Source organism: Sus scrofa, chromosome 1, assembly GCF_000003025.6.
Source record: "Sus scrofa isolate TJ Tabasco breed Duroc chromosome 1, Sscrofa11.1, whole genome shotgun sequence".
Classification (NCBI taxonomy): Eukaryota; Metazoa; Chordata; class Mammalia; order Artiodactyla; family Suidae; genus Sus; species Sus scrofa.
The window spans coordinates 201,321,905-201,340,936 of NC_010443.5; the positions used below are offsets into that span (position 1 = coordinate 201,321,905).

The 19,032-nt window shown below is 39.4% G+C and overlaps 2 protein-coding genes and 1 pseudogene across 2 annotated transcripts; all 3 read right to left on the reverse strand.

Moving 5' to 3' along the window:
- IFN-ALPHA-17 (interferon-alpha-17) lies at positions 1 to 546 on the reverse strand. The gene has a single exon (NM_001195375.1). It carries the CDS (start codon positions 544 to 546, stop codon positions 1 to 3), a length of 546 nt encoding a protein of 181 aa, NP_001182304.1.
- LOC110255444 lies at positions 4,376 to 4,954 on the reverse strand (annotated as a pseudogene).
- On the reverse strand, positions 12,462 to 13,034 carry IFN-OMEGA-4 (interferon omega 4). The gene has a single exon (NM_001164852.1). It carries the CDS (start codon positions 13,032 to 13,034, stop codon positions 12,462 to 12,464), a length of 573 nt encoding a protein of 190 aa, NP_001158324.1.

A 19,032-nucleotide genomic window follows, 5' to 3' on the forward strand; every position in this document is an offset into this window, starting at 1 on the left:
TCACAGGTTTCTGGAGGAAGAGAAGGCTCTCATGACTTCTGCCCTGACGATCTCCCAGGCACAGGGGCTGTAGCTCTTCTCTTGCAGATAGAGGGTGAGTCTGTGGAAGTATTTCCTCACAGCCAGGATGGAGTCCTCCTCCAGCAGGGGGGTCCCTTCCAGCCCCACCTCCTGCATGACACAGGCTTCCAGGTCCCTGAGCTGCTGATCCAGTCCAGTGCAGAACTGGTGCAGGAGGCTCTCATCCCAGGCAGCAGCCGAGCCCTCTGTGCTGAAGAGCTGGAAGGTCTGCTGGAGCATCTCATGCACCAGAGCCATGGCTTGAGCCTTCTGGACCTGGTTGCCCCCCAAGGCCTCTTGGGGGAATCCAAAGTCCCTTCTGTGGTCCAGGCAGGAGAAGGGGGAGATTCTCCTCATTTGTGCCAGGAGCCTCAGGGCCCTGGTGTGCGCCAGGCTATGGGTCTGAGGCAGGTCACAGCCCAGAGAGCAGATGGCATTGCAGCTGAGTAGCACCAGGGCTGTGAAGAAGGCTGAGGTTGGGGCCATTGGGGACCTTGCAGATGCTGCTGTCCTGGCTGAGGTGGGTGACTCTGTGACCCTGCTCTCTAGGATGTCTGAAGACCTTCCCTCAGGCCTGTGTCTTAAATAGGAACACATTCATTTCCATTTTCTGAATGTTCCCTCTTACTTTCTAGTTCTGTTTCTGCTTTTCACTTTGTCCTCTACAAGTGAATTAGGGCAGCATTTTTCAACTTTTTATTTCATTACTGCCTCGCTTCCCTCTGCCCACAGACTGTTTTTAAATATTTTTTTCCTAATTACCCCCCGTGAAATTTAGATGACACTAATATACCGTGTATCTATGTGTTCCATAAATATCCTCTACTATATACATAGAGAAAGAAAGTGCAAAGCTTATGTTTTGTATTCAATGCAGAGTTAAGAAAAAGTATTAAGCTATGAATTAAATGTAAAACATACTGAATTGTAATTTAACTTTTTAACTTAGGAGGCAAAATGACTATGGATGTAATATATTTACTTTGATAGATAGGAATGTATCAAGTTACATATCCAAATACATATTTATATAAATACTTTACATAATACTACCAACTTAAACCTCATTCAAAACTGCTCAAAATCATTGCAAAACAAATTTTTCTTAAGGTCTATTTTGAGGCACCTAAGTTTTCATTTTATTTTATATCAGAAAATGATTTTTAATTTCTCCAGCTGCTAGATACTGTCCACATTTTCCTGTTTAGCACTCCCATAATTATTGTTGTGCTGATCAACTTTAGTAGATTTAAATAATGAAATATAACCTTTTATTTAATTTACAAATGTAATTTTCTATTTCTATATAATTACTCTAGCCTGAATCACACTGAGGCTCAAATCACACTGTCATCTGCAAGACAACCAGTAGCAGCTCATAAGTAAGTAGAGACCAATTCTCAGAATGTGACACTGAAATCAAGCCAATGATGCAGATAAAGTCCTCCAATATAGCACTGATTGTGCATACAGTTTATTTATGTTCCATAAAGTCTGTGTCAGTGCTTTTAAAATATACACAAGAAAACCCAAAGAGATAGATGAATACTAGTGAATAATAGGAAATAAGATTTTGTTGGATAGGACTGAGTTTGGAGTGGGACAAACCATGTTAATAACTGAGATTTGTTCATACCCCTAAAAACTACTGTTTGCACCCATATGAACAATATCATTCCCAATGAGAATGTGTCATTTAAGAATCATCATCACTTTACATCTTTCTCTGTATTTCTGCATTAAATTTCAAATTTCCCAATGGACTTTACTTTCTGGTATTTAAATAATAGGTATGTGATCATCTTGGCAAATCAGCTCAGTAATAACTGGACACTGTCCTATCTCTGTAGTGTCATTTGCACCAGTCCCAGTGTAATCACTCAGGCAGTAATTTTAACTAACATTTCTCAGATTTTTCTCCTCCTATGGGAAGGCATTTATGAATGACCAAGCTCTTTTTTCTTCTCATGGCCATATATGCTGGGATTAAAAAAGACAATGGCTAATATTTCCACAATACTCCTATTGGTATCAGTAATGCCGTCTGAGATTATTGCTCAAACCACCAGGATTCTCTTTCCTTTAAGTTGCATAAGGCTCTGCAGGTTCAAGTTGCAAGAAATCACAATTTTCTGCCTTTTCCTAGCACCATAATAAACTCAGGAGAATTGCTTTAGGTCTAACTTGCCCTCAGTTTGTAACAATACAAAATTACTAGTCAGGTGTCATATACAGAGCCACACATCTAGACTCAAACTCTCCCTGATTCACACAGCTCACAGCCACCAGATAATTTACCACATTATACTTTGGATCTTCTTTGATGGGGCAGTTACTGCCTTTATCAGGATATACTTTGGAGATGCCTCCCAAAGATGATAAATGACAGTTTACCTCCTATATCTTCATTCCATTCCATTGCAGTTTGATTTCCAAAATTGCATGTAATAGAGCATTACTATAGGTTGAAATTCAAGGGTTTGTGTTCTGAGTCCTTGGTATGCTCTTTTTGCCTGCCAACCTGCTCTTTTGTCTTTATTTATTCAGCATGACTGTGTTCTCTCTGCTACGTGCTAGCTTGAAGCCTTCAATGACCGTTATGCTCCGAAAGTTTGAATCCTCACAAAATTCCTATTTTTAAAGTCCAAACCCACAAAATGATGGTTTTAGTTGGTGAGCCTTTGGGAGCTAATTAGGGCATGAGGACGGAGGCCTCACGAGTGGAATCAGTGCCCTTATAAAAGAGGTCTGAGATTAACCCCTCACTCTTCTGCTCTGTGAGGTTACAGGAGACTCTGTGGTGTGAGACCTGAAGCAGGCTCTCAACCAGAACCCCACCACGCTGATACCTTGATCTTGGATTTCCAGACTGTGGAACTCTGAGAAATACATTTCTCTTTACAAACTACCCAGTCTTTGCTATTCTGTGGAAGAAGCAGGAATAGACTAAGACATGACCTGACCTATTGTATCCTCAGAATATCTCTGAGGAATCTGTAAAATACCTAAAAGGGAGAGAAACCATCTGACTTGACCTCATTTCCTAGACATCTAGTCCAGCCCATTATTTCAGGAGCTCAATCAATATTCATGAAAGAAACAACAATGGTAAAAATAGGAGAAGGAATAATACTGATGTATATTAAATATGACCTACAAGGACAAAATCCAAGATATTTTGTAAACTCTTTGTAGTTCTACAAGGAAAGTTATAATGGAATATTGTGTGAGGTGTTTTTTTGAAGATTATTTACAGGAGTATTTTCTTCAAGTTTGCATTTTCAGTATTTAGAAAATCAGGGCGAAAAATCACAGACCAGATTGGAAGACTCTCACTTTTAGTTCAGTGATCCTCAAGAACTTGCAAGGAGCTGCCTGATCATGCTTTTCTGGTCTCTCTCAGGTAATCAGGAAACAACTTTTAATGTCTCCACATGTGTGGGTATTTTCCCTGTTGGCCTATCCTGTGGGAATCAACTTGAATGCTCCTTTCATAGAGTCAGCAATGCTGTGAACTCTGAACTGAATCCATATTATCCTCTCCAAGCTGAAACTGTGGAATCAGACTTTGATTCAGACTGATGTTCTTAAAGTATGTGTAAACAAGCATATTGGTTGATTTTTTTCTGCATAGAATATCTTTGGAACAAATAGTGTAAAGTTAAGGGTGGTCTTATTCACTGAACTTCTCTTTGATCAGCCACCTAATAATTTTCCAACTTCTTTGCACTTAGATTCCCATGAGCATCAAGTTAGGACAACTATTGTGAGTGGAAGTGGTATCACCCTGTAGTGTCCTGTCCTTTGAAAATATCCCATGTGATCCACAATAAGTTTCCATTTACCACAGTCTGGAACAGACTGAACTACTACAGACAAATTCGAAGTCATCTGTTAAATATGCCAAAGCCACAAAAAAGTCCCTGAATCTGTTTGGAGGAGAGCCATCCAGAAGACATACCTGACCAGGAGTGCCTGCATTGTTCTGTAATGCAAAGGAAACATGAATTTCTGTAATGATTAGAATCCTGACATTTTTCTGTGTACCTGTTACAGCAGCTAGCATTGAGTTAACTGATATGGCTTTAACAACAGACTGCTAATAACTTTCCCATTAAAAAATAAACTTCACACAGAAGATCAGCAAATTCCCTCAGTAAAAATCAGCTTTAAGAAATTACTCTTTTAAAAATGTTTATTGAATGAAATAAATCATATTCTTCTCTCTAAACATATTTTTGTAAGCTCATGATTTTTGTTTCTAATAGTTTTCAGCACCTGTGGAAATATGAGTTAAGATTGCTTTAGGCAGCAGATCAAACACTAACGTGATTGATTAGGGATTGTCACAAGTGTGACTTTTTTCTCTGTCGACTTTTCTTTGAGGATTGTTACATAAGGGAAAGACACATTTCAGTTTCGACTCTGACAACTTCCCAGGCACAGGGGCTATATTTGTTTTCTTTCGATAGCAGTGAATTCTTTGGAAATACTTCCAGACAACAATTCGCAAAGAGGGGAAAGGTAGTTTGTCTTCTTCCCTTTGCTTCCCTAGTTGTTCCAGGCTGCGAACAAGCCTGGAGAGTCGCTTATGGAGGAGGATGTTGTTCCATGCAGCATGACAGTCCTCTGTGTTGAAGAAGTTGACGATCTGTTGGAGCATCAGATGGGGGTAATGGGACCTTGAGATGTCTGGGTTTGGGTGTTATTTTCTCTTTTCCAAGGAAAATTGAAGTCAGTCCTGTTTTTTACGTGTAACTCAGAGGGGATCCTTTTCATCTGTATCGAAAGTCTAAAGAGATCCCTCTTCTCTGGGCTAACAAGTTCTGCCAAGAGAGCAAGCCAGGATGGAGCAGAGCATCACTCCTGCCACTAGCAAATAGATGTGGGCCATTAAGTATTTCAGTGAATCTCCAGAAGGCAGCCTGGGAGCTTGCCGGTATCTCTAACAGCACAGCGTTTCCTTCTCTGGGTCCAGGGACAGCGTGCTTCTCTAGGCGGTCGCAAGAGGGCGGGGATGTCTCTTTATCGGGTTTGTTGGGCAAAAGCTAACTTTTGCGTTTGTAGATTTGAGTATCCAGCAGAGTGAGAGAAAAAAGCGGCTCATTTTCACGGAGCGATTTTGTGTTGCTTTAATAGTGCGAAAGAAACCTTCGGTTTCGTGGTGGTGAGTTCTGAGGAGCAAGCATTGTCCCAGCCCCGCCAGTGACGTTTTTGTCCGGTAGGGAGAATGAAACCTTGTGTTTTCTGGACTTTCCCCTGAGTTGTGTAAGTTGTTTTTTTGTTTTTTGTTTGTTTGTTTGTTTGTTTGCTTACGCCCACCAACTTTAGTAGGGCATTATTTGGAAAAAAAAAATTCCGTATACAGAGTGGTGCGAACCTCGGAATCTGAGTTGTAGCCGATTTTACAGGTCTGGGCTTATTTTTAGTGCGTGCGGGGACAACTCAGAGAAAGGGGGACGTGGTGAAGATGGGACCACTGGGTAGTGTTGGAGATGCCCTGGAGGTAAGGGGGTGAATTGGGGCGCTGCCACCTCAGGAGCCAAGGTCGGGGGAGCTGTGCCCTTGGATGCTCCATGACTTTCCTGAAGTCTTTCAAAGCTGCAACATTAAAGCGCTGAAAATGAGGAATGTTTAGAAACTCCTTGGATTTTATGTTTTATATATTAAAATTAAATTTATTTTTAACTTAACATATTTATTTTACATTAAATATCTTAAACTTTTTTTGTATGTTTATATATCATTTAATGACAAGTTCCCCACTGGCCTAGTGTTTAAACATCCCGCATTGTCACTGTTGCAGCTCCAGGTGGCTGCTCTGGCACAGATCAGTACCTGGCCTGGGAGATTACACATGCTGTGGGCCCAACCAAAATAATAAAAAGGGAAAAATAGTTTTCTGAAAATAATTTAAATATTAAACAAAGAAAATATAAGTATTTTATCAAATGGTATGTAAACTTTACTTTTTGTATTCTAAAAGCATACATTAATATAATTTTACCTTCCTGGCTTCAATGGAAGCAAACTCATTACTGTTTTCAATATTGTTTGTTTGCTTTTAATTGTGAGAATGATCATGTTTGATCATTTCTCGTGACTGTGCAAGAAATAAATAATAATTTAAAAGTAAATAATTTTTACTCATCTCATGTTACTGAAATGCCTTTCACAGGACCTCACCTTGACTAGATTGTTAGAAAGAAGAGTTAGTGTCCAGTACAAGCATTGAGGACACTTCTGTATACTAACAATGAAATATTAGAAAAGGAATATAAAAATACAGTACCTTTTAAAACCACACCCCCAAAAAGTAAATACCTAGGAATAAACCTGATCAAGGAGGTTGAAGACTTATATGCTGAGAACTATAAAACATTAATCAAGGAAATTAAATAGGATTCAAAGAAATGGAAAGACACTCCATGATCCTGGGTTGGAAGAATTAACATTGTAAAAAAATAGTATTTTTAATGGCATGTTTGATACAGCTATTAGAATACTTCATTTGCTTGAAGAATTTAAAAATGTTGTATATGTGCTTTGTACAATACTAAAAATGCTGTCCTAATTTAATTCTCAGAGGTAGAATTTTTCCATTAAAAAAATCACAGTCTGAACAAGGCACAGATATGGAATAATCATCTTTTGGTGGACATGAATTAATGGCTTTACAGTTTTGTGTACAGTTGTCACAGTAACAACTGTCATAGGTAGGCTTAATATGTCCCTGATGCTTTCTATAATCTGCTCACTGATATAACTTTATGAGTGGTTATATCCTTATTATACAGAAAATATAACATGAAATGGTATATTGAATCGAATATAGTATTCTCATTTTCCCTATTTGAAAGGTGAGCAAACTGTACCATGGGAAAAGAAAATAATTGCACTAAATCATGCAGGACGTTGAGGGAAGACTAAGGAGATGCCCAATTAACAAAGTTACTGGTCACCCGAGAAGACAGGAGTCACCCACAGAGAAAATGCAGCCAGACTGTAGTTTTCAAACAGTTTTCCTGGCACAATTTTTTAAGTTTGTAACATTTATTGCTTTTATTAACAAACCCAAAGACCAATAGTATTCCTAATACTGTGCAGGATACTGGGTGGGAATAAGAAATGTAGAAGTGCCACTGCTCTGGACAGTCAATTAATCAAGCATTTATGTGATTCTAAGTTATAAGGCCCTGAGAGAGAAAATGTGGGGAAGGCTGGGGTGAGAGAGTTTAAAAAGAAAGGGCAGGATGTTGTCCTTGAAAAGGCAGAACTATAGGAAATTATTAGAAGAATAAAAGTTGAAATGTCTTAAATGAAACATATAAAGCTTGGTAGAATTTTGGGTGGTCAATTTTAATTCCTTAAGCCTGGATGATTACTGCAGGTTATTAACCCCATGTTCACATCTCAGCCAAACCTCAGTCCATGGTGATGAATAAATGATGTGCTGAGATTAGATGAGATGCTTCTACATATTTCAAATAGTCAAATATCAGGCTTTTGGCTTATGTCCACATATTGACATTTTATTTGTTATGTTTCACTTGTAAAGTTTTTTTAGAGGCATCCATATGAATATTTTTATAGGCAAAGGAGACAGAGGAATATAGGCCGGATTTAAGGATAAAATTTACATAGATAAATAACCTGAAAATGCTTGTAGAAGAAAGAGTTTTCACAATAATTAAGGGCCTTCCCACTCTTTCCTAGGATCACTTTCAGCCTATAGCTTTTAGAATGGACTTGCAAATTCTTCAGGGAAGTATCTTTTTTTTTTTCCAAGTTTCTCTGAAGTATAATTGATTTACAGTGTTGTGATAATTTCTGTTAAACACATACACATCTCCATTCTTTTTCAAATCCTCTCTCATATAGATTATCCTGGAATTTGGTTAGAGTTTGCTGTGCTATACAGCAGGTCCCCATTGACCATCCATTCCATACACAATAGTGTGCATGTGCCAATTCTAAACCCCCAGTCTATCCCTCCCCCATCCTGTTTCCTTTGTTGACCATAACTTAGTTTTTAAAGTCTGTAAGTCCGTTTCTGTTTCTAAACAAGTCCATTAGTATCCTTTTTTTTTTTGATATTCCACATATAAGTGATATCAGATGATGTTTTTCTCTGTGTGATTTCCTTCACTTTTACCATGATAATCTCTAGGTCCATCCGTCTTGCTGCACACAGCATGATTTCACTCTTTTTTATGGCTAATATTCCATTGTAAATATGTTCCACACCTTCTTTATTCATTCCTCTCTCTGTGGACATTTAGGTTGTTCCCACAACTTGCCTATTGTAAATAGTGCTACAAGGAACATTGGGATGCAGTTATCTTTATGAATTATGCTTTTCCTGGATATGTGCTCAAGAGTGGGATTGCTGTATCATATGGAAGAATTATATTTAGTTTTTTGAGAATCTCTATATTGTTTTCCATTGTAGTTGTACCAATTTACATTCCAACCAACAGTGTAGGAGAGTTCCCTTTTCTCTGCACCCTTTGTAGTCTGCATAGTTTGTTGACTCTTTGACAAAGGCTGTTCTACTCGTTTGTTGGCTTTTTGAGGAAGGCCGTGATACCTCATTGTAGTTTTGATTTGCATTTCTCTAGAAATTAGTGAAGTTGAACATCTTTTCGTATGTTTCTTGGCCATCTTTATGTCTTCTTTGGAGAAATGCCCATCATTTAGGTCTTCTACTCATTTTTTGATTAGTTTGCTATTATTGAGCTTCAAGAGTTTGTATGTTTCGGAAATTAATCCCTTGTCAATTCCTTAATTTGCAAATATTGTCACATCATTTTGTTTACGGTTTCCTTTGTTATGGAAAAGCCTTTTCTTTTTTCTATTTATGACTCCACCTGCAGGATATACAGTTCCCAGGACTAGGGATCAAATGAGAGCTGAAGCCACAGCAACAGGAACAACGGATCTGAGCCTCATCTGCAACCTACTCTAAAGTTTGTGACAATGCCAGATTCTTAATCCACTGAGTGAGTCAGGGATCTAAACCATGAAGCCACGATGGGAACTTGCTATGCAAAAGCTTTTAAGTTTAATTTGGTCCCATTTGTTTATTTTTGTTTTTATTTTCATTACTCTAGGAAGTGGATCTGAAAAGATATTGCTGTGATTTATGTCAAAGAGTGTTATTTATGTTTTGTTCTAGGAGGTCTACAATATCTGGCCTAACACTTAAATCTTTAATCCATTTTGATTTTATTTTTGTGTATGGTGTTAGAAAGTGTCCTGATTTCATTCATTACATGAAGCTATCCAGTTTCCCCAGCACTACCTCTTGAAGAGACTATCTTTTTTCCCTGTATATTCTTGTCACCTTTGTCATTTATAAGTAGACTATAGGTGTGTGGGCTAATTTCGGGCAATCTATCCTATCCCATTGATCTGTGTTTCTGTTTTTATACCAATGACATACTGTTTTGGTGATTGTAGCTTTGTAGTATAGTGTGAAGTCAGGAAACCCGATTCTTCCGCTCCACTTTTCTTTCTCAAGATTGTTTTGTCTCTTGGGGGTCTTTTGTGTTTCCATACAAATTAAAAATTATTGTGTTCTAGAATTATCTTAAAGAACTAGTGAAAAGGACATAGATAAGAAAATACCAGCAAATATGTTAAAATTATTTTTAGCCCCTTGTGAGAAAAAGTGAAATATCATCCACATTCTTTTCTGAGAATAAAAAAATTCTGGTTCAAGTATATTAAATAGGTCAAATAAGAAAATATTTTCAGGGATTATCAAAAAAACTATGCATGCGAAGCAAGAAAAATATAACTACAATAATTAGTAGGCATGTTAATGATTAATAAATCCTAAGTATATTTACCTAATAATTCAAGGATGCTTTCAGCATAGCTATTAACATGATTTGGTAGATTATAGAAGCCTGATGCACATAATGCAAAGATTTAAAAATTATTGCATGAAAACCCTCAGTGATGTAAAACTTTGATTACGTCGAGACTGGATGCAGGACGTGAGAGAGAGAAGTGGAGAATGATGTCAGGCACTTTACCCTGAGAACCTGGACATACAGAGTTACCATTAACTGACTAAGGAACAGAGATAAAGGACAGGTTCTGCTGATTGATTATGTTTGCTTTTGTGTGTTTTTAAGGAGATTTTAATTGTTAATTACCTAAATTTGAGATGCTTACTAGATACCAACTGTCAAATAAGCATTTGAGTATATGATTCCAGAATTCATCTTTGAAATATACTGGCATCAAGAGTGTTTTTAAATCCCTGAAAACTAGACTAGGACAAAACACAAACTAGTTCATGAGTTTGAACTGAAAAGAGTTCTGGGCCCGGAACACAGGAAAACCACATTTTATGTCACAAATGAAACTCAGAATGGGCACCAGGGAGGTTGGAGGGACACAGTGTGAGTGTGGGATCTGAGATCTAGTTGAGGACCTAAAGACTATGTGTCCTCTACCTGGACAACACGGATTTCGTATAAAAAATGGTAATGAAATCTTTGCGTTTTTTCCATATCTGCAACATACAGAATTTCCCAGCCCTGGGATCAGACCCGCACCCTCGCAGTGACAACACCAGATCCTAAATCCACTGAGACCACCAGAGAACTCCAATAGTCAAGTTCTATAAATAAGTGAGAAAGTGACAATGCAAAGCAGTAGCAGCATTTGTTGTGGAGAGGAAATTCAGAGAAGAAACCTGAATTTCCAGTGGATGTGATGGGAAAGGCTGTCTCCTGTCCTCATGTGCTGGTCTTGAAGCTAAAGTGTCGCTCCACATCTGATCTCAGCTCTGCTCTGTGATGCTGGGGCTCCAATGCCATCCACCCCATTTCTACTTTGCCAGCAGGTTTATTTTCTTTTAGAGTGCTTCCATGCAAGTCCCAAGAGATGGGCTAGAAGACTTGAGGAAATTTTCTGTTTTCCTGACTGGGCTGTGACTGAAAACAGTGACCATCAATAGGAAAAGGACAACTAATGGATCTTCTAGATGCTATTTGTCACCTATCAGGTTGGCAGAAACTAAAAAGGAATGATAAGATCCTGTTTTGGCCAATGCGTGGAAACATATATAAACATATATGCTCTCAAATATGATTAATATCATCATTTTTATCGTGGACAGTTTGCAGTATTTTGACCAAGTATTTTGACCAAGTATTTTGCAGTATTTTGACCAAGAAATTTTGCTTCATGACACCTTCTTCAGAGAAAGACTCTCCCTTGGATATAAGACACCTGCATGATAATTGTAGCAACTTATTTTTTAAACTTAGAAGGAGCTAAGAAAATGTCAACTAGACAGTGTAGGCAAATGAGAGAAAGAGAAAGGAAAACAGAGCAAGAAGCAGACCAGTGAAAGGCTTTCTTGTTGCACCCACCTCATGTGGGGCAGATCTCTTGGCCCCTTTTTGTGTGTGTGCATATTTTGTCTGATTGCCTCACCCCATGTGTGTCTCTGGAGAAAAGATCAGATCTGGAAACCAGATGTGACTTGTTATGTGACCCAAGTCAGGACATTCTTCTCTTCTCAGCCACCAGCTCCCTTTGGGTGAGCGTCGTTGGCCACAGGAGCGTAAGGACGGTCCCTGTCCTGAAGGTCACCTCCTCTGGGTTCTCTAGTCCTGGATTTGCATCTATTTGGTTACTCATCTTCTCTTAACTTCACGGTGAGAATCTCGAATGAAAAGATGACTGTACATCTTATGTATTAATTTTGCAATGAAAAGCAACCAGGTCCCCCATCACACCACATGTCACCAGCTTCCCAGGACGAGGTGAGTCTTTCCATCAGATATTTACATGGGCCACTCTTTGCTGACTGAATATAAATCAGGTCCACCCATGACAGAAGGACTGACAGTTTTCCATAATTTGCAGAACTTCTCTCAATCCCATGGAGTTCCACCTTTTGACAAGCATTTTCTGGAAAATGGTAGGACTATTCCATAGGACAAAATGGACAAATATCATTCTGAGATTTATATGAAAAATAAGGATTTTGGATTTCAGAATTAAAAAAAACACAAGAAGTTTTCTTCATAATTAATAAGATAAAATGAAAATTTAATGATATTTATTTATAGCATATTTTATAAATTTAAATACAATGTAAGCTTAAATATTTTTATATGAAAATATAAAGATGATAACAGAATAAATAAGTAAATAAACAATATATAAATGAGTAACATCAGGACAGTCATTGCTAAGGGACGGATTCCACTGTAGTTGAATAATTTTGAAACATTAATTCTTATTACTACTGAAAAGGAATAACCTGAATTAATTCAATGCATTTTGTGGGTAGATCCAAAATAAGAGGTTCTCAAAATGACAAAAGATGAATGTGCTAGGATGAAATGGCATCTTAGTCAATGAGAATCATGTCAGGATGACCCCAGGTCTACATTAGCAATTTGCAGCCTTTCTTGCAAGTTAGTAGTTGAAGACAAGGCTCTCACGATTTCCACTCTGACAGTCTCCCAGGCACAGTCGCTGTATTTCTTCTCTTTCAGGTAGAGATGGATTCCCTCAAAGTACCTCTTCACAGCCATTCCCAGGGCAAATGTCTGCTCTTCCATCTCCTGCACCAAGCAGGGGTCCAGGTCTTCCAGCTGCTGATGGAGTCCAGAGCAGAGCTTGTCCAGGAGGGTGGAGTCCCAGGCAGCAGAGGAGCGCTCCGTGTGGAAGAGGAGGAAGGTCTGCTGGAGCATCTCGTGGAGGACAGAGATGGCCTGGGTCTTCTGCAGCTGGCTGCCTTCCACCATCTCCTGGGGGAACCCGAAGTCTTTTCTGTCCTTCAGACAGAAGGAAGGGGAGAGTCTCCTCATCTGATGCAGAAGCACCAGGTTCTTCCTGCTGACGTGCACGTGGTTCTGAGACAGGTCACAGCCCAGAGATGCCCCAGGGCCATAGCTGAACACCACCAGGGCCGTCAGTAGAGAGAACACAAAGGCCATGGGGAAATGAGGGCGCTGCTGGCCTGGCTGAGATGGGTGTCTAGGGGGACCTTTGGGGTAGGTTCTCTGATGCCATTCTCTCTAAGCAAGGCCATTAAACAGGGAACACAGTAATTTTCATTTTCTAAACATTTCTCTACACTTTCACGTCTTTTTTGGTTTTCATTTATGTATTCTCGATATTGTCCAAGACAACATCATCACTGTGAACCATTAATTTTGTCGTAGAAGTTTAATTTCCCCCAGAAACTTCAGATATGTCCATGCAAATGGATATTTATCAATCAAATAAGAAATGTCTGTCTCAGAGTCAGAAGTGATGTTGGTGTATAAACACATCCTCTTTGTGTGTGTGAATCCCTTTCCTTCATAATACTGCTCTTCTCCATTGTAGGAGCAAATTTCTACCTCTGATCTTAGGCTCCATTTTTCCCACCTTCTTTACTTAGGAGACCAAATCTCTCAGCTCTATGGTGTCTGTCTGTATTCACTTAGGGATTTACGAGACCACCTTTGGAAATTAACGGCTTTGAAATGGAAGAGGGGTTTTATTTACTATTTGATTAACAGAAGAGGCCAGTGACTATGAGTGAATGATATTCTTTTATGTTTCTCTTGCTTCTAGAACAGATCCATGCAGATCCATGTGGTTCTGCTTCAGGGGACCAGGAGGTCAGGACAATTACAGACGTTGTCCTTTCTTTCCACCATGTTCTTCCTGGGGACTTATAGTCCTCCACAGCCTGGGCCAATATCCCTGACAGGAATCCTGGTTCTTTTCAGGAGAATATGGGTGTGGAGATTCTAATTCCAAGATGATTGTGTTTTCCCAGCATCACCTCCCTCACAAGGGGGGTGTCACATTTAGTAACACCCTGTCCTCTAGAGGGACAGAGCGCCCTTCCTAACCTCCTGGACCCTCTCTGAGGCAGACTCACTACATCCTGAGGACTTTAAAATCTCCTCACTGTGGAGGGGCCTATTTATTTATTGGGAATGTAATTCATCCTCCCGGACTCCTGCCTTTGCCCCTAGAGAGTTTGCATGAAGGACCCTAGTCCTCAGTGGTGACCTCCTCCTCTCCTGACCTGTGTCCTCAGGTATCAAAGCTGAGCAGCCCTCAGATGCTGAGAGCAAATGTTTGTTCTGTATCCAGCTGTGAGGACTTATTCAACTGAAATCATTTCAGTTTGAGTAGACAAATAATTTGTGTTTGTCAATACAAATTTTGTTAGTCAGGTCTTTTCTTTAAACAAATGAACGCTTGTTATCCTCAAAGTTTCTCAGCTGAAGGTGGGAGATTCAGTGATGAATCTGTCTCTCATGAGAAGCTTATGTCACAGAAACTAGTGGTCTTCCATTGTTCATTCATCAGTGGATCCGGCTGGTTTTCTCTCTTCCTTTGTCTCTTTCTATCTCTGAGAATGCAGGGCAGTGTGGCCTGGGCTATTGCCAAGGGAGAAATTGTCTTCTTTTCTTTATTTGTATATGATTATTCACTTAAATTTTTTAGAAATTATATTCCCTTTCGGGGGCTTATAGGGCAAGTTCAAATTCATGATGAGGTAAGAAAAATATAGGAAGTAAAGGAAGGCAAATGGGCTGCAATTGCTATCATTTTCAAGACTTTAGATATTTTGTTTCTCATTGCAACTTTCCTGAAAGTAAAATTTGACAGTTGCTTTATGGAAAAGAAAAGCAGTGTAAGTCTGAATGTCTTGAATGTGAAATATGGAAGTGGTTTTCCACTGACACAATGACATATTCTAAGTTAGCAAACTTCAGTGCTGCACAGATGGGGACAAGGCAATGCAGAGGGGAAGGGCGAGGTTCATATGAACAACGGGAAGGGACGAACATGGCTGCTTCATGGATGATCTTGAGGTACCAATGAAATACCTGGAGGAGAGTGAGATGACAAAAGATTCTTAATTCCACTTCCGATGCCAAAAGTGTTGCTGTCTGATGTTTTATAGGGCACCACAGGGTATGGTCTGAGTCAACTAAAGTGACTTTTAAGTTCTAATGAAAAATTGACAAAATCCCTATTAAGTAGCTAGAAGAGGGTAGATGTTTCTGCCAATTGAGACAAAAAAAAAGAACTCAAGATTTTATCAGTGATTTCTTCAATTGAATATAGTAGAATAACTTTATTAACCCCCCAACAGCAGGCACCTGGAATATATATATTTTTTTAAGTCTTGATTTTTCTTGTGATTTTAAGAACAACAAAAACAAAGCACCAAACATTTTTTGTCCACATGAGCTCTGACAATCCTCCTTCAGGATGACAGCTAAGAAGTCCCTTTCCATCTGGTTCCACAGGAATGAAGCCACTGAACTTTAATACACCCTGAAAGGAGGTTAGGGTGGGGATCAGGAAGGCGGCACTCTCTGCTCTGGAAAAGTGACAGTGCAGACCTTCAGATCATTTTAGGAGAAAATCTTATGAAAGCAATTTCTTGCCTCTTCTCACACCTAGCAATGCAGTAAAATCATTAACAGTTGCTCCTTGTGAGGAGTGACAGCCTTCTACCCAGATGTGTCCTTGATGGTAGGTTCCCCATTTGCCGAAATCATTTATGTACTGACCTCACCCCCATCTGCCTGGAACAGATCCCTAGAGTTGTCTGAGAGGCTGTTCTCCAGGCTACAGTCTTTAGGAAGTCCTCCCAAATAAGTGACTCCCAGCTCTCATGTTGTCCATTGTTTGTTCAGTGGACAAGTACCTCACTGGTTTCCCAGGAGTCCTCTTCATGTCAGCCTGCTGTTCACATTCCCAAAGACAACAAGTTTGTGTCTCATGTCCAGCCCAGACTGGACCTTCTGTTGTCTACTGAGACCCTAGTGAAGAGTCTCTTCTCTTTATTGTTCTATCTAACGGTTAAGATATAGGTTCTGAAGAGGACTTTGTATGACCAAGGTAGAAGAGCATATGCGATTCCCAGACAGAAGCAGTAAAGGTTTTTAAAGGGCTCCTTAGCTTGAAGAGTCTTGTTTGACCTCAATAGTCAGCCACACTGCTTAGAATAGTTGTCTTGATTTATGTTTCTAGCCACAACCTATAAAGCAACATAAAACAGTACTGTAAGATTGAAATAAAAATATTACTTAAAACAACATTCATTAATAAGATGATATTTTTTGAAGTAATGTAGGACTGGTTTTTGCCTGTTCTTTGGACCCTAATTCTCAGGAAGGTTTCCAGACATCTAAATGTATTTGAAAGGTCCCTCTGACTTAAATATTCCTACTCAGTGCAGTATACACCAACTGCAAAGAGAAGAAAGATGATTGATCCATCAATGTTCTCTTTCCAAATTGCCAAAAATAAATAAATGAATTTCCACAAAGATATCTGATACTTGAGATGTTGTCATCTTCCAGTGTGCACATTGCTTATGTAAGTCCTGCTGGGAAGGCTCTACTCCACTGGTTCCTAAATGTATTATAATTCCTGCCTGTGTGCCTTCTGTTCAGCATTGTTTTATTTTGTTCATCTTTCAAAGTAGCTCCATCATGATGGAATGTAAGAAATTCCTTGGGTTTCATTGTCCCCAGGAATATCCTTCGCTGCTTTGTGATAGTTTGCTGGGTTCTAAGGAGGAAACAGGTTTGCACTTGGCACTGGAGGACCCTCATTCCTCCTGATGCTCTGCAGGCTGCTGTCATATCCATGTCACCCATGCTGGAAACACTGTTAGTGTCCATACATTTGTGTGATAATTCGCTGCTCTCAGCATCCACTTCAGTCTTCTCATTCTATGAAAAGGAATGTTCTAGAGAAACAGCCGCCTCAGTGCAACTCATCCATGTATTTCCATGTTCTGAGGACCTGCCCCCTGTTCCAGTGAAAACTTTAAACACCTCTGTTCTCATTCCAAGTTCTCCAGCTGCTGCTGACTTCCACCTCCATGTTTCCTGAACTTTGGGCTTTGGGTTTTTTTGAGCCACTGAGAGTCCTGAGCTGGGGGAGCCCCTCCGGATGCCATTAGCACGTGGAAGCACCCAACAGAGACAGAGCTGAATTCCTGGGTTCCCCTACATTCAGTGTTGGGCAGAGTTCCCTCTATTTCCTATGTTTCTTGGAAGCTGAACAGTCTGGATCTGCAGTGCTTGACAGGCAGAGAGCATGAAGTCATCTAAGAGTTTTCTCACAAACCTAGATCTTTCACTCAACTTCTGCTTGGAGTTGGTGACTTTCTTGTCTTAAGGGGAAATTGACAGCCAGAAACCATAATGGGAAAGAAAACAGTTGTGTGAGTGGGCAGTAAATCTTAATGTAGAGTTGATGAGGATTTCTATACTGGGAAGAAGGAAAGGACTGTCATGTTGCAGTGAAAGAATGGGATCCAGGAAAGCTGTGAGGATGGAGGATGTGTACAGGTATCAGAATCACCAGATAGACATATAGTATATTATATGTAGTATATTTTGTAGTATATATTTATATTCATGTGTACCATATATGCGTATGTATTATATAAGTACATACAATTGAGAAGACATGGTTTCCCAATTGTCTTTTGCAGTGTTTTACAGTCAGTTACAGAGAAAGTTAGGATAATTCATTATTTACATTTGTATTCGTATGCAAACAAAAACAATAGCCTCTACCTGTTTAGCCATCAATCTATGGATCATACTCTGCTAAGATTTCATAAATATTCTACACTGTCCACTACTTACCACTCTAGGAATAGTGTCACTTATATTTTATATGAAGAAACTGAGGCTCAGAGAAGTCAGGTGATTCCCAAAATCACTCATGGGTCCAGGAAGGATCTTGATTCAGTGTAGAATCCTATATCACATATAAATAATTCTTTAAGTTTCATCTTATGCAATTCTCCATCCTTTTGCTTTTTTCTTTTTCTTTTTTGGCCACACCTGCAGCATATGGACATTCCCGGATGAGGGGTCAAATTGGATCTGCATCTGCTGCCCATGCCACAGGCATGACACAAGCCACATCTATGACATATACTGCAGCTCGTGACAATGCTGGAACTTAACCCACTGAGTGAGGGCAGGGATCAGACCCACATCCTCACAGAGACCAATTTCAGGTCCTTAATCTGCTTAACCATAACAGAAACTCCCATTCCTTTATTTTCTTCTTTGCTTCTATCTGAAAGTTGTTCTTCCCTGGTTGACTCCTAACTACTCCATCTCTGTGCACTTTGCAGGCTCGCCTTCTCTGTCTCAGAGACAAATTCATTGTCATAAGCTTCAAGTCATCTTCTCATTCTACACTCTACTCATAAGGAACAGCATCAGTTACCATATCCAGATTTCCACATATGCAGCAAATAATTGCAACTTAATATCTCCAGGATGTACACTGTTGCAGATTCCAGATGGACATATGTGTCTACCAATGAGATATCTGTCTTCAGATGTTTCTTGGGCACTTTCTAGAGCACATCTTCTTTCTTCCCTTCTTGAGTTGCCTCCTTCAAGATTCTGGTGAGAGAATCCCTTTGCCTCTCTCTCTTTCACTGTATCAGGAAACTTAATTGAAGTGATTTAGCATCATTATTGCTTTTATATCTCTTTATTTTCTAAAGTGAGTGCTCCTAAAGAAGAGGTTTAGCATTTGCTTTATTCACCTCTGTGACCATATTAAATGCCCAAGGATGGCTTCATCTCTAATTTGCCCTCTACTATGTCATAATAGAAAATAAATAGCTTGGTGTCAGATAAAGCCATGTATCTAAACTCAGACTCGCCATGATTCACACAGCTCACAGCAACCAGACATTTACCCAGTTACTCTTGGTGGTTCTATAAATGAGGCTGTTACTACCTTTATCCTGAAATTCTTTGGAGACTCCTCACAAAAAAGATGAAAAATCATTTGCCTCCTATATTTTCATCCTCTTCCATGGGATGGTGGACTCCATTTCAGGTTGATACACAAAATCTGCAACATAATAATGGGAGCATTAGTTCAGGTCAAAAATCAAGAGTTTGGATTCTGAGTCCTTGGTCTTCC

Bases quoted from the DNA above. Each gene is read 5' to 3' on its own strand.
- IFN-ALPHA-17 (NM_001195375.1), bottom strand. From the start codon at position 546: ATGGCCCCAACCTCAGCCTTCTTCACAGCCCTGGTGCTACTCAGCTGC.
- IFN-OMEGA-4 (NM_001164852.1), bottom strand. From the start codon at position 13,034: ATGGCCTTTGTGTTCTCTCTACTGACGGCCCTGGTGGTGTTCAGCTAT.